The sequence below is a fragment of the Littorina saxatilis genome, linkage group LG11 (assembly GCF_037325665.1).
Source record: "Littorina saxatilis isolate snail1 linkage group LG11, US_GU_Lsax_2.0, whole genome shotgun sequence".
NCBI lineage: Eukaryota > Metazoa > Mollusca > Gastropoda > Littorinimorpha > Littorinidae > Littorina > Littorina saxatilis.
In genome coordinates, this window is record NC_090255.1 from 15627014 (window position 1) to 15642550 (window position 15537).

General features: G+C 41.7%; 1 protein-coding gene and 1 long non-coding RNA gene across 3 annotated transcripts in view; both read right to left on the minus strand.

Annotated features, from left to right (window-relative positions):
• LOC138979843 (uncharacterized) overlaps positions 1-5910 on the minus strand; it is a 19488-nt gene extending 13578 nt beyond the window's left edge. The window contains exons 1-3 of one of the 2 annotated variants that reach the window (XM_070352596.1): positions 5378-5908; positions 4717-4863; positions 3414-3444 (exon numbers count right to left, since the gene is read on the minus strand). In XM_070352596.1, the coding sequence (XP_070208697.1) occupies positions 3414-3444; positions 4717-4863; positions 5378-5429 (230 nt within the window). In that variant the 5' untranslated portion in view covers positions 5430-5908. Of the gene's footprint in view, positions 1-3413; positions 3445-4716; positions 4864-5377 lie in introns of both variants that reach the window. The other variant, XM_070352597.1, reaches the window with a different exon arrangement.
• Positions 1-15537, minus strand: part of LOC138979863 (uncharacterized) — a 474427-nt gene that overhangs the window by 18949 nt on the left and 439941 nt on the right. The window lies entirely within an intron of this gene.

The window sequence follows — 15537 nt, forward strand, 5'->3', positions numbered from 1 at the left end:
TTGAAAAGAGAGAGAGAGAGAGAGAGAGAGAGAGGGAGAGAGAGACAGAGACAGACAGCGAGAGAGAATGAATGAGAGAGAGAACTCAGAACTCAGAACTCAGAACTTTATTACATAAGGATAAAGGTTTTAGGCTTAGCCTAATCTTCCAACCTGTCCTTGGAACATATACAGAGAATAATTGTAAACGAAAGCAAAGACTGCGCACATACACACACACACATCCACACACACACAGAGAGAGAGAGAGAGAGAGAGAGAGAGAGAGAGAGAGAGAGAGAGAGAGAGAGAGAGAGAGATTGGATTGGATTGGATTGTTTACTCATTTAGGCCATAGCCCCTTATGAGAGAGAGAGAGAGAGAGAGAGAGAGAGAGAGAGAGAGAGAGAGAGAGAGAGAGAGAGAGAGAGAGAGAGAGAGAGAGAGAGAGGACAGGATCTTTATTATCGAGGGTAATAGATAAGCAAGAATATTGCTTTTTTACATCCAGCCCTCGCCCTAATATAGGGTCAACAAGAACAGAAAACAATATAATCAAAGAACTATCACATCAAACTTAATACATTATAACTGTATATACAGATACAAATTTAAAAACTAAATTGTCATGCTGCATTTCAAGTACAATTTCCAATGATAAAAGCATATTATTATAATTCTGTTTAAACATGCACATACATTTTAAATGAATTGATGAACCATTCAGCACATGTTTAGTTGCATTATGTGCGACATATAATTTTTTTTGAAGCTGTCTGTGTTTGTTTTATGCTTAAGAAAAATAGGCAGTGAGTTCCATAGGACCGCACCTGAATAAAGAAGGCTTGATTTGAAAAGAGAGAGAGATAGAGAGAGAGAGAGAGAGAGAGAGAGAGAGAGAGAGAGAGAGAGAGAGAGAGAGAGAGAGAGAGAGAGAGAGAGAGAGAGAGAGAGAGAGAGAGAAAGAGAGAGAGCGAGAGAGAGATTGGATTGGATTGTTTACTCATTTAGGCCATAGCCCCCTTATGAGAGAGAGAGAGAGAGAGAGAGAGAGAGAGAGAGAGAGAGAGAGTGTGTGAGAGAGAGACAGAGAGACAGAGACAGAGAGAGGAAGAGAGAGAGAGAGAGAGAGAGAGAGAGAGAGAGAGCGAGGGGGGAGAGAGAGCGAGAGCGAGAGAGAGAGAGGGGGGGACAGAGAAAGAGCGAGCTTGATTTGAAAAGAGAGAGAGAGAGAGAGAGAGAGAGAGGAGAGAGAGAGACACAGAGAGAGAGAGAGAGAGAGAGAGAGAGAGAGAGAGAGATTGGATTGGATTGGGTTGGTTTACTCATTTAGGCCATAGCCCCCTTATGAGAGAGAGAGAGAGAGAGAGAGAGAGAGAGAGAGAGAGAGAGAGAGAGAGAGAGAGAGAGAGAGAGAAAGAGACACACACACACACACACACATACACGCACACACACACACACACACACACACAACCACACACACACACACACACACACACACACAGAAAGAGAGGGAGAGAGCGAGAAAGAGAAAGAGAGAGAGAGATATATATATATAGAGAGAGAGCGAGAGAGAGAGAGAGGGAGGGAGAGAGAGAGGGAGAGAGAGAGAGCGAGAGAGAGCGAGAGAGAGAGATAGAGCGAGCGAGAGACAGAGAGACAGAGAAAGAGACAGACAGAGAGAGAGACAGAGAGACAGAGAAAGAGACAGACAGAGAGAAAGAGACAGAGAGAGAGAAAGAGACAGAGAGACAGAGAGACAGAGAGACAGAGAAAGAGAAACAAGTCGCGTAAGGCGAAATTACTACATTTAGTCAAATCCAAAAACAAAGAGACTGCCAACGTTCCAAAATTCAGAATAAAAAAACAAGAAAGGTAGGTTGTTGGAACGTTTGTTATTGACAAAACAATACATTCACAAATATATCGACCCAACGGTCTTTTAAGTGAACAGACAAACAATTAATAACGAAAACTTATCTGGCTGATGTTTTTATTCCGCCTGCCACGAAGCCGCAAGCGAATGAATCGAATGAGAGAATGTTTGTAAAGAAAGACAAAGAAATTATGAAAGAAAGAAAGAATGAAAGACAGAACGAAAGACACACACACAAACACACAGACACAGACACAGACACACACACACACACACACACACACACACACACTCACACACACACACACACACACACACACACACACACACACACACACACGTGCGCCAAAAGGAAAACTCTAAGTACCCAAATCGATTACCCGAGGGCATAATATTTCCAACCACAGATAATGATGCAATTCTACAAAACACATGTGTTTACAAGGGAAGTTTTGCAGGCTGTATTACGAAGATGGTGCATTTGTGAATATTGTCAAACGAAATGAGTAGAATTCACTAGTTGACCACGACTAGTAGCCTAGTTTTGTATTTATGCGCTGGGCCCCCCACAACGTTTGGGGAACGTAACATTATCAATATTTGACTTTAATTGGATATTCCATCGATTAGAGAAATTTAAAAAATGCAAAAATAAATCGACAAAAGTCATTAGTACATTCTGCGTAACGAGGGTGCTTTTAAAGAGTTACACTTACCGTTCTGTTTCAAACAAGGTGCCCTAAAGTCACCTGCCAAATTTGAAAAAGGAATTTATGTGGGGTTTGAATTTCTTGTTTGAGGGAATAGAGACAGGGACCTGTCAACCCTTCCCCCATCTCTTCCCACTGCACCCATCTCATCCGCCTTCTCTTGCCTCAAATTGTAAGCGGCGCGGGCGATAGACATTGAACCGGGCGTACAACTTCCTCCGGCGTGGTAAGGGCCTGCTCTTCATCGACAGAGTACCGATTCTTTCTCGTGATATTTTTCAACGCTTTCTGGTATGCAAACGTATCGCAGACGAAACCCGCGTCATTTTAGGAAATGAAATCAAGAATCTATATCTTCTTCAACTCTGCTGTCAGGAGCGTAAAAGTGGGACGAAGTCATGGAGCAGAGATAATCACTTATCTAGGCAGACTCCCTTTGCGCCTCAAACTTGGCAAAATGTAATGTTCACACGCCAATCATAAGGTTAGAAAAGGGGTTTTCTGGTGTGTGGTAGAGAGAGAGAGAGAGAAAATGTAAGTTTTACGCCCTCACGGCAAAGCCATTAGGAGCATGTTACACGGGAAAACAAGGCTTTGTACGAAAATAAACAATACAAATGCGGGGTGGGGTGGGGGGGGGGGGGGGGATGTAGACAGCTGGCTGCTGGCTGCTAGAGGAGACCTGAAATGGGCTAGGGTATCGCTTTGGGCGATTTTAAATAGTCTTTAGGTCAAGACTATTATGCCTTCTATTCTGATCGGAATTTGCTCTTCACTTTAGTCATCTGCGACCAACCAAACAACCAACCAACCGGGTGAAACCAGTCTAAGGGTTAAGTACTTACCCGGTTTCAGGGTCTCCAGATTGTTGTTTTTCTGAAAGAAGAAGAACAAGTCGCGTAAGGCGAAAATACAATATTTAGTCAAGTAGCTGTCGAACTCACAGAATGAAACTGAACGCAATGCCATTTTTCAGCAAGACCGTATACTCGTAGCATCGTCAGTCCACCGCTCATGGCAAAGGCAGTGAAATTGACAAGAAGAGCGGGGTAGTAGTTGCGCTAAGAAGGATAGCACGCTTTTCTGTACCTCTCTTTGTTTTAACTTTCTGAGCGTGTTTTTAATCCAAACATATCATATCTATATGTTTTTGGAATCAGGAACCGACAAGGAATAAGATGAAAGTGTTTTTAAATTGATTTGGACAATTTAATTTTGATAATAATTTTTATATATTTAATTTTCAGAGCTTGTTTTTAATCCGAATATAACATATTTATATGTTTTTGGAATCAGCAAATGATGGAGAATAAGATAAACGTAAATTTGGATCGTTTTATAAATTTTTTTTTTTTTTTACAATTTTCAGATTTTTAATGACCAAAGTCATTAATTAATTTTTAAGCCACCAAGCTGAAATGCAATACCGAACCCCGGGCTTCGTCGAAGATTACTTGACCAAAATTTCAACCAATTTGGTTGAAAAATGAGGGCGTGACACTGACCTTCACGAAAAGCCGGATATGACGTCATCAAAGACATTTATCAAAAAATGAAAAAAACGTTCGGGGATTTCATACCCAGGAACTCTCATGTCAAATTTCATAAAGATCGGTCCAGTAGTTTAGTCTGAATCGCTCTACACACACACACACAGACACACAGACACACACACGCACACACACACGCACATACACCACGACCCTCGTTTCGATTCCCCCTCGATGTTAAAATATTTAGTCAAAACTTGACTAAATATAAAAAGGATGAGACACAGACACAGAGAACGAGGGGGTAGATTACAGATACAAAGTGAAAGACGTAATATCCGGTTTTTAATGAAAGTTATGGCGGCACCATGACGACCTAATTTTTGAAGCAAAATTGAAATTTTGGTCAAGAAATCTTTCACTCCGTCCGGACAATGGGATTGCATTTCAGCTTGGAAGATTAAAAATTAGTTACTAAATTTGCTCATTAAGTTGTCATCAAAATCGAATTTTCACAACTAGCCAAGCCTTACTACTTGTTGTCTTGGTGATGACTGGTTTTTCAGTGTTGATGTTTTAGTTTCAGGCCGACAGATTGACAAAACGTGTTGAAAGCGCCTGAAGCGACTTTTGCTCTTCTTTTTTTTCTTCTTCAAACCTGGTGTGTAGCAAGGAAGGGTCCAGTTTCGTCTCCACGAGCACAGGCAAACCGCGACAACGATGACGACACCCACTAACACACCACCACCAGCGGCAAGCCCCACGTGTAGCCTGGTACAACACTGTACAACCTCACGTGCCTGTACTGTAAGATAGGATGAGATAGGATAAGATGAGATGAGATGAGATGTGACGTGATGTGACGAGACGAGACGAGACGGAATGAGATGAGATGAGATGGGATAAAAGGAGAAGAGATGAGCTGAGGCACGGTGATGTGAAGCGAAGCGAGGTGAGATGAGATGAGATGAGATGAGACGAAAAACACAACACGTATTGAAATGAGATAAGATGTGATGAGACAAGGTAAGATGTGATGAACAAATTCATTAACCCCCCCCCCTAAAAAACACCAAATCAAAATGCACACACAAATAAAACAAAATACATGTTAAAAATGCCAATCACAAACCGGCCGCACAGAAATCAATCGCGCTATAAGTGGAAGAATATATATATGCTCTTATCCCATGAACAAGTTTGGATTCAAATGACTTTCTCCACTGCAAAGCACGAAGGGCTCTTAAAAGGTTTACAGACACGTTGAACCAGTTTCATGTCATTGAATTGTCGTGTTGTGAGTAAACACGCTAACCTACCTGTGCACAGAAGGCCTGACGACAAACTGAAGAATGCAAGAAGGAGAACCATGATTTTGCTGACTGCTAATAATCAGTAGGAACTCTCGACTTTACAAAACACAATCCAATGCTGTGTTCGGTGTTCCGCTGTAGCACCAGAATAATTGTCCTCTTCTTTGTCTGGTTTCCAACTTATTTTTAAGCAAGAGTTTTTACTAAGTTATGAAATACCGGTCATCAAAACTTCATCTACTTCAGAGACTGGTTTCTAACGTTTATAACCAACGTTTTCTACTTATTCTCTAGCTACCACTCAACAAAACGTCATCCTCTTAAAAACACTGTCTCCACCAAATGGTCTTCCTCTTCAAAGTACAGTCTGAGATTTAACTTTCAATAATCACGATTTGTTGTCCTTATAGTGGTCTAGCTACCCGTCAACAAAACTTCATGCTCTTCAAAACACTGTCTGTTTTCTAATTTATTCTTCACATTAACCCTTGTATACTTCCTCTTCTGGTTTGTCACCTCTTAAAATTAGTTTATTTAAGGACTTTTTAACTTGCTCAAGTGTAATACGTAACAAAAATTGCGTGTGCATCAAAATAACATCCAACTTAAATGGGAAGGGTAGGGGGTTTCCCTAGCTTTATTCCTAGCTCCGTCGTTACCCGCGGTCTACACAAATCTTATACAATCCTCGGGTAGAGCTGAGGGGAACGTATGACAACGACATTCTTTGCGAGTCTAAGTGAAGCGAGATTTAAAAAAAAAACCACACACACAAAAAACACACAATTAAAAATATTAAAATTAAAAAGTGGGGCAAAAAGGGTACAAGGATACTGTTTACGCAGATAGTTTTCATCGTGCAAATGTTTGCTCAAACCTCGTTAACGTTTCTCGTGTGAATGGAGGAGTGACGGGAGTTTATTTATAAAAGGGTGAGTAACCGATCATGTGGACACATAGGCACACACAACGTGAATTATCACGGCATACTGCTGCCAAAGGGGACACTTACAAAGCACACACACACTGACTTTGAGCATGAACACTGATTCATGTTTGTGCAAGATTAGCAACTTATATGTAGATGTTTGTCAGTTGTTAAACTACACTCTAAACGGAATTGAACACATTTTGAACACATTTCTAATTACAAGTTGTGAACATTTCGTGACATATCGCATTGTTCTATTAGCGAAACAGGCACACATAACAAACAAATAGTGTTCAAATGAACACCTGTAAACACTCTGTGTTTATTATGTGAACAGCAGTGGACAACATGTGTACTATTTTTGCCAGAAGAACTATGTACAATGTCACAAGGTGTTCAAAACATGTTACAAATAAGTGTTCAATTCTGTTTAGAGTGTATAGTATGCGGTGAAACTTGTAAGTGAGTTACTCAAAAAAGAAGAATTAACGATGTGTAACGGAAGCTCAATCTTGACGTATTCTTCATTAATTTCATAGTTTTACCTGTATAGTGTGCGAACGTGTAAACTGTATGGCAGCTGCATGGCGCATGGACTATTTCTACAGGGTGACCCCCCCCCCCCCTAAAAACAAAACCAAAAAAAGAAAAGAAAAAAAATAAGAAAAAAACACACACACACACACACACACACACACACACACACACACACACACACACACACACACACACACACACACACACACACACACACACACACACAACATGTCAATACCTTTTACATGTGCTGAACGAATTATTTCGTGTTTGGAGTACACTAACTTGTGACGCTATAAATTGTTGGTGTTTGTCCAAGTGATAGGATACTCGATCACATGTCACAGTCAGGAGAAAGCTGTGGTGCCGAACATGATCGTTTGCACGGGAAGGAATGTACTCTTAAATCTATGGATGTAAAGTGGAACCTGTCTATTATAGCCACCTATGGGACCGACAAAAACGGTCGTTACAGACAGGTTGTCGTTATGATAAAGTTAATTATTTATATAGGGTAAAAAAAACTACCTCGTCTGACACCCTTTTGGGCGGTCGTTGTGAGCTTTTGTCGTTATCAAGAGGTGGTCGCCGGGTCGTTGTGAGCTTTTGTCGTTATCAAGAGGTGGTCGCCGGGTCGTTGTGAGTTTTTATCGTTATCAAGAGGTGGTCGCCGGGTCGTTGTGAGCTTTTATCGTTATCAAGAGGTGGTCGCCGGGTCGTTGTGAGCTTTTGTCGTTATCAAGAGGTGGTCGCCGGGTCGTTGTGAGCTTTTGTCGTTATCAAGAGGTGGTCGCCGGGTCGTTGTGAGCTTTTGTCGTTATCAAGAGGTGGTCGCCGGGTCGTTGTGAGCTTTTGTCGTTATCAAGAGGTGGTCGCCGGGTCGTTGTGAGCTTTTGTCGTTATCAAGAGGTGGTCGCCGGGTCGTTGTGAGCTTTTGTCGTTATCAAGAGGTGGTCGCCGGGTCGTTGTGAGCTTTTATCGTTATCAAGATGTGGTCGCCGGGGCAGGTTCCACTATGTATGTACCTGTTCGCTGCCAGGAAATATTGCTATACAAAGCATTACCTGTACACTGCCTGAATGGACAACTTACAATGTGCCCTTGATGTGTACACGAATACACCACACTCACACACACACACGCACACACGCGCACACACACACACACGCACACACACACACACACACACACACACACACATACACACATACACACACACTCCCATGAGCATTATCGCATACTTTGTTTAAATATGAATAGCTATACTCTCATCCTTAATAGATATATGGTTTTCATTTATGACGAATGACATTCTTATCAATACGAGATTAAATTTGTAGATATATTTTCAGTTTAGCTGCCACTGATATTTTGTTTAACTCTAACAACTATGACCATTACTGAATTCTGACGCGGCATTTTTGGTTTGAACGTTTTTACGCATCTGAACAATACAATAACAATAACAACATTTTATTGTCCATCAGAATATTACATAAAAATGTAAAATGTTCTTCGGCACACCCTGCCTGCCTGTAAACGATCATAACGAACATTTAATAGGACAACACACATTAAACAAGGGTTCACGTATATAGTTATCAAGCACATCTATAATATGCTGTCAGAGTATAACTAGCATTTATATCCCATGAATTGCCTTTAAATAGCAGGGTGCATTTGTACTTTAAATTACCATTGAAATTTGTTCACCTTGTCTTAACGAGTCCTTTTCTCAAACAGAAATGCAAAATAGCACTGCTATGAATGTTTACGAACAATCAAAAGTAAACAATAAGCTAAATTAAAAAAAACCATTATTTGTGGATAAATGTAAACTCCAACATATGTTTTTCACATTTTTTATGTTTTTCTAAAATAGTTTTCTCTAGAGCGCTATTAATACAACTCTAACATGCACGCACAGATTATTACCAAATGGGGGTAAAGTGACAATATGCAGGTTATCTCGACTGTTGCAGAGTAAAACAATATCAAATGCATATTGTAATATTCACGGTATATCACACATGCTCACATGCTTTATTTGTGAAGCTTAGTAGTCTATGCTCGTAGCAAACACAAAAGTTGTATGCGCTGGAAAACGCAAAATTCTGACGCCATCATGCAAACAAAGTTTACAAAGGAAAACGGAACCAGTGCCCACGCCGCCGTGACCCACTTTCCTGCCTGGGTGTGGTAAGTGTTCAAGGTAGGCAATACTTTTGACTGCCACTTTCGACTCTAATTTCAGTTTGTATATTGAAAGGGGATGATACATTCCGGGAGCTGACGGCTTCCGCACACTGACGAAGTGATCGAGCAGCAGCCACACAGTCACATAATAGTTTCAGCAAGAAAAGGGGGGGAAGTTGATGCCAGTAAAAGCGGGTCGGGGGAATGTTGTAATTTGTCTGGTCACGATTTGTTTGTTCGTTCATGGGCTGAAACTCCCACGGCTTTTACGTGTATGACCGTGTATGACCGTTTTTACCCCGCCATTTAAGCAGCCATACGCCGCTTTCGGAGGAAGCATGCTGGGTATTTTCGTGTGTCTATAACCCACCGAACTCTGACATGGATTACAGGATCTTTTTCGTGCGCACTTGGTCTTGTGCTTGCGTGTACACACGGGGGTGTTCGGACACCGAGGAGAGTCTGCACACAAAGTTGACTCTGAGAAATAAATCTCTCGCCGAACGTGGGGACGAACTCACGCTGACAGCGGCGGCCAACTGGATATAAATCCAGCGCGTTACCGACTGAGCTACATCCCCGTCCTTGTCTGGTCACGATAACAAGGATAAGAGATGTACAACACAGACAATTTTGGTACAACACAGACAATTTTTAAAACAGGGCGGTTTCATTTTGCCATGTAAGGGTAAATTAAGGGAAGGGAGGTAACAGAGTACTCATCATAGGGTGTCACAAGTTACCTCCCATGTAGTGCTGTACTGATTTCAATGGGAACTAAGGAATTTGAGGAAAGAACTTTTCAGTGATTACAAATAATTAAGGAAAAGCAACCACACCGACGATATAGCAAACATGACATCTATATATTTTTAAATTCAGGAGAAGATAAAGAATACAATGCCATCATTTTTAAATCTGTTCGTGAAAATTCACTTTTAATGACAACTTGAATGAGCAAACTAATGAACTAATTTAAGGCTTCCGTGCAAAAATGCAATCCCATAGTCCGGACTTCGTCAAAGATTGCTTGACCAGAATTTGAATCAATTTGCTTGAAAATTAAAAGCGTGACAGTACCGCCACAATTTTCACAAAAAGCTGGATGCGACGTCATCAAAGACATTTATAAAAACAAAATGTCGAGGGATATCATACTCAGGAACTCTCATGTAAAGTTTTCTCTGAATCGTTCTTCACAAACACAGACACACACGCACATACACCACCACCCTCGTCTTGATGCCGCGTCTATGTTAAAACATTTAGTCAAAACTTGACTAAGTATAAAAACCAGCTTAAATTATGGAACGTTTTACTATAAACAATACAAAACATTTACAAATACTTCGACCTTTTTCCATTTTCTTCTTCTTCGATATGTTTCCATGCAGCGTTGTTCCTTTAACAGCTATCTCTGAAGTATTGTCAAGAGTGGTAATTGTGTGCTGAATCAAAAACCACAAATGGAACGTTTTTGTTTGACAAAACAAAACACGCACACGTGCGTCGACACAATGGTCTTGATAGTGGACAGACAAAAGAACAATTAATATGAGATGGACACAACGTTTCAATCTCTGTCATCGAAAGGAATGACGAAATAAATTACCAATAATAATTGTGAGCTGAATTAATGACCAATAATAATTATGTTCTAAATTCATTTTGCAACTGACAACGATGCCACTATGCGAAATTAATTCAGCAAACAATACCTGCTACAACTGAAGCAGCCAGACTGTTGATTGTGGGTATGTGTTCAAGTATTGTCCCATGTCATTACTGGACAGATTGTGGGTATGTGTTCAAGTATTGTCCCATGTCATTACTGGACAGATTGTGGGTATGTGTTCAAGTATTGTCCCATGTCATTACTGGACAGATTGTGGGTATGTGTTCAAGTATTGTCCCATGTACCCCCCGCGGGTTAGGGGGAAGAATTTACCCGATGCTCCCCAGCATGTCGTAAGAGGCGACTAACGGATTCTGTTTCTCCTTTTACCCTTGTTAAGTGTTTCTTGTATAGTCAATGTTTGTAAAGATTTTAGTCAAGCAGTATGTAAGAAATGTTAAGTCCTTTGTACTGGAAACTTGCATTCTCCCAGTAAGGTCATATATTGTACTACGTTGCAAGTCCCTGGAGCAATTTTTTGATTAGTGCTTATGTGAACAAGAAACAATTAACAAGTGGCTCTATCCCATCCCCCCCCCCCCCCCTTTCCCCGTCGCGATATAACCTTGAACGGTTGAAAACGACGTCAAACACCATATAAAGAAAGAAAGAAATTGTCCCATGTCATTACTGGACAGATTGTGTGTATGTGTTCAAGTATTGTCCCATGTCATTACTGGACAGATTGTGGGTATGTGTTCAAGTATTGTCCCATGTCATTACTGGACAGATTGTGGAGGTTTCTGTGATCGTTCACACGACAACAACAAAAGGTAGTTTTCAAACAGTGGGGGCAAGAACACGTCTTGAAAATAACAACATAAGGTTTTGAGGACCTCGAAGTGCACTTTGCTGGGGGACGTCATGTCAGACACTTACCTGAATCGAAAAGAGAAACATTGTCAACATTTCCTGAACATGCTGCTTGTATCGTCTCTTTGTGTTTGTGCTGTTTCTCGGCGTGCCTTGCACACTATGCACTGACAACGGGAGAGAGTGAATGAATCATTTGCCTCTGTTTGTTTATGTAGTGCAATAAGATCGTAATTCGTACCTATAAAAAGACACACACAAAATAAAACAAAACAAACAAGAGGCGAAGCCTTCAAGGCTCCCGTAAGAAATCAACAAACAGTAACACAAACTCACTCACACACGCACGCACACACACACACACACACACACACACACACACACACACACACACACACACACACACACACACACACACACACACACACAGAGTTAAAACTAACGCTTAATAATTAATTAGATTAATAAGTTTGTAAGCAAACAGTACAATCAAAGAGAGGATCGAGTCTGGAATGAAACGCGTTACAGATCTAGCATTCAAAAACTGTCTTTCAAATTCAAGGAAGTTGTTGCAAGGTACAGTATAAGACTTACCAAATTATACAGACAAAACCATGACAGTGCATGTTTTGAATCTGAGGCAAAATCGTGATCATTTTGACTTTGAGAACAGATTCATTCCGTTTCCTTATAATTTTATCTGCATGTTCAAGTAAATGGTGGACAGTTTTATACGGGCAGAGTAAACTTGAGACTCTAGGTCTACTGCAAGTCTTGAAATTCACATAAATCGAACCAAGAACAAAGACATCCAAACATTACAGGCACTTTAGATCAACTCATTTCACTAGAGGTGACTGCCTAGCACTGTGTTTGACATCTGTGTCTGCTGAAATAAAAATAAATTAAAACAAAACGGATTAACAGAAGGTGACACGTTATCAGAGTGGGAGACACTAGATCTGTCTCTGTACTTACCGGGATACGACTGCCAGATCGACACTGCGCTTTCGACAGCTCTTCCTCGCGTGGACATTGGAAAAACGCTGTGCAGATCAAATTGTAGGAAATCTCCCTTCGGTATCTTCTTTATTTACTTTTCTGGAGCTTAGAAACCGAACAACGTGAAATCGTCTTCCCCGAATCGGCGAATGCAGAGGTGAACTGGAGAAGTGAATCTATGTATACCACAATCCTTCGCGCGACCCCTGACCTGGTCTTGACACCGGACCTGGTCTACATACCACACACGTCACAAACCAGTCAACTGCTTGTACCCCTTCAAAACCCCCCACCACCCGTTTTCTTTGGATACACGCTTTAACTACACACATGCCGACACAATGTTGATCATTGCTTCAATATTTTGAAGCTGTTGCTTGGATAATAACCAGGTAAAATTAGTATTTCTGTGTTTAGTCAAATGTTAAAGTTTCTATCACATACACACACATACACACGCACAGACAGACAAAGTTTAGCATCGCATAGGCTACACTTACGTGAGCCAAAAAGCAACAAGAAAATTTGCTGATTCAAATCAGCAGGTTCCCAGACGTTCCTTCATGTAATTTTTAGGTGAATGGTCAAAGTGGTTTCTTGCACACACTCAGTCATCTTACACAACAATGCAACACATGGATAGGATTAATGGAATGACATGTATTTGTCAACAACGAATCATGGGATAGAAAACTACAAAATGTGAAAGAAAGTACATGGTGACAAGGCTACACACACAATAGTGGAACATTGTTTAGGGGGTATATAATGTTACAAATAGCACAACAGTATAAAAAGGGGTTCAAAATAACTGACAAACAGAAGAAAAAAAAGTGTTTTGCATGCAAATGTTGACTTTGACGGCCATATTTTGACAAAAACGTACACACATTTTAAAAATAAATCCAAGCCATACCAGACTCTTTCAACTATTTACACCCCCGGTATAGGGGTGTGTATAGGTTTCGCTCGATGTGTTTGTTTGTTTGTTTGTTTGTGTTCGCATATAGATCTCAAGAATGAACGGACCGATCGTCACCAAACTTGGTGAACAGGTTCTATACATTCCTGAGACGGTCCTTACAAAAATTGGGACCAGTCAAACACACGGTTAGGGAGTTATTGGTGGATTAAGATTATACAAGGACTTATAGAGGGACATATTAATGGTCAAAGGGAAATAACCACACTTGTTAGCAGTGCCTGCTCAGTTGGTGGCAGTGAGAATGCTAAGGACGGGGGTGTTTTTCCTACCTCGGAGGAATTTCTTGTTCTGTTTGTTTTTCTGCTTTCTAGAATGATTGGTGAATATGATGACGCATTGTCATTGTGAATTTCCTGTAGAATGTTTTTTGCCGCATCAAATATACATGACAAAATACGTAATGAACGAAAACTCAGAAATACCAAACGAAAAATCCCAAAATAAAAATATGAATATCAATCAATCAATATGAAGCTTATATAGCGCGTATTCCGTGGGTACAGTTCTAAGCGCTTGTCGAAGAGTTGTCAACACAGGACTAACAAAGAAACTAACATCTACAGACGGACACGAACCCTATCACACACTAACAAACCCTAGTAAACAAACAACTGTTTAACAACAATGTACACATCAATAGCTAGGTCCAAACAAAATAATATTAAGCACAAAGAAAACACCTCTCACAGAGCACAGCACAAGAATGTCTTTTGGGGCACAACACATCACGTCGAACATGAAAGTCGCAGCCAGCTACGGGAAGAACTGAGTCTTCAACCTACTCTTGAACGCGTCAAGAGAGGGGCTCTGGCGAAGCTCAAGCGGCAGGGAGTTCCAGACGGAGGGGCCCGCGGAGGGAAATGCACGCTGACCAGCAGATGCGAGTTTCGAGCGAGGGATGTGGAGGCGGAGAGGGTCAGCAGCAGAACGAAGGGGACGGTCGGAGGGCTGGGTGTACAGGTCCAGGGAGGATTGAAGGTACTCGGGAGCAGAATAAAGGTAACCTAAAGCCAATGCGTCATCATTATCAACATGATCTCCTGCAAGTGTGTGCCAAATTTCAGCACTGTACTATGCACCATTCCTGAAATATTTGCCTTCAAAGAGTACCATTCTAGCGGAATTTTTACTTTCGAGAAAAACCAAGACAAACACGAAAAACAATGCAAGCTTCACAGTACCTTCCTTTATGGCCAAAAAATGTGCACACTTTACAATACCATAAGCTGCTCAGTTCATCCCAGGGCCATAGGTCTGTCCTTCTCCTCTCTCCTGTTGCCCTGTCTTGGATTTGCTGGCCCTCTTCTTGTCTTTTCGGGACCGCTTCCTCTCCGGCTGGGCCGCCAGTTCAGCTTGGTCACACCGCCTTCGGTCCTGCCTCACCTGGTAGTCCTTCAGGCCCTCAGCTGGTGTAACACCCAACTGCTTCATCACATGGGAGAGGTGGGAACATCCCTGATTGAAATGGGACACAGCTGCATTCACCTGACTGGCGCCCACATGCACAGTTTTGGGGCAGCGCGCCCAGATCTGTCCGTTGACGCATTCGTTGGCATTCTGCGTTCTGCCATGCTTGATTCTGGCCATGAGACCAACGTCTGACATCCTGTCATAGATGGGTTTGACTGCTCTGGCCACATCAGCTGACAGTGGAGTCCCCACATTGTCCTTGTGTGGTGGCGGCTCTTGTCCAGTTGCCACGGCCTTCTGAAAGAAGCACGAGTAGTCGGCGCCTACTGGACATTGCTGGTGCTGAGGGTTGTCGTCTGTGGATGAGCAGTGCAAAAAAGATGCCCAGGTGGCCTCCTTCATCTTGTCAGGTTTGCCCAAGTTCTTCATGATGGTGTTCCTGTAGTAGGACTGCAGAATGGTGCAAGCGTTTGCAGTCAGGGCGCCACGACGACGTCCACCAAGCTTCTCCTCCTTTGCCTTCTTTCTCAGCGCCGTCCCCATTCTTTTGTCGCAGTGGTTGACACACTCCAGCTTTTCAACCGGATAGAGGTTGGCATCAACCACTGCCTTGAAGG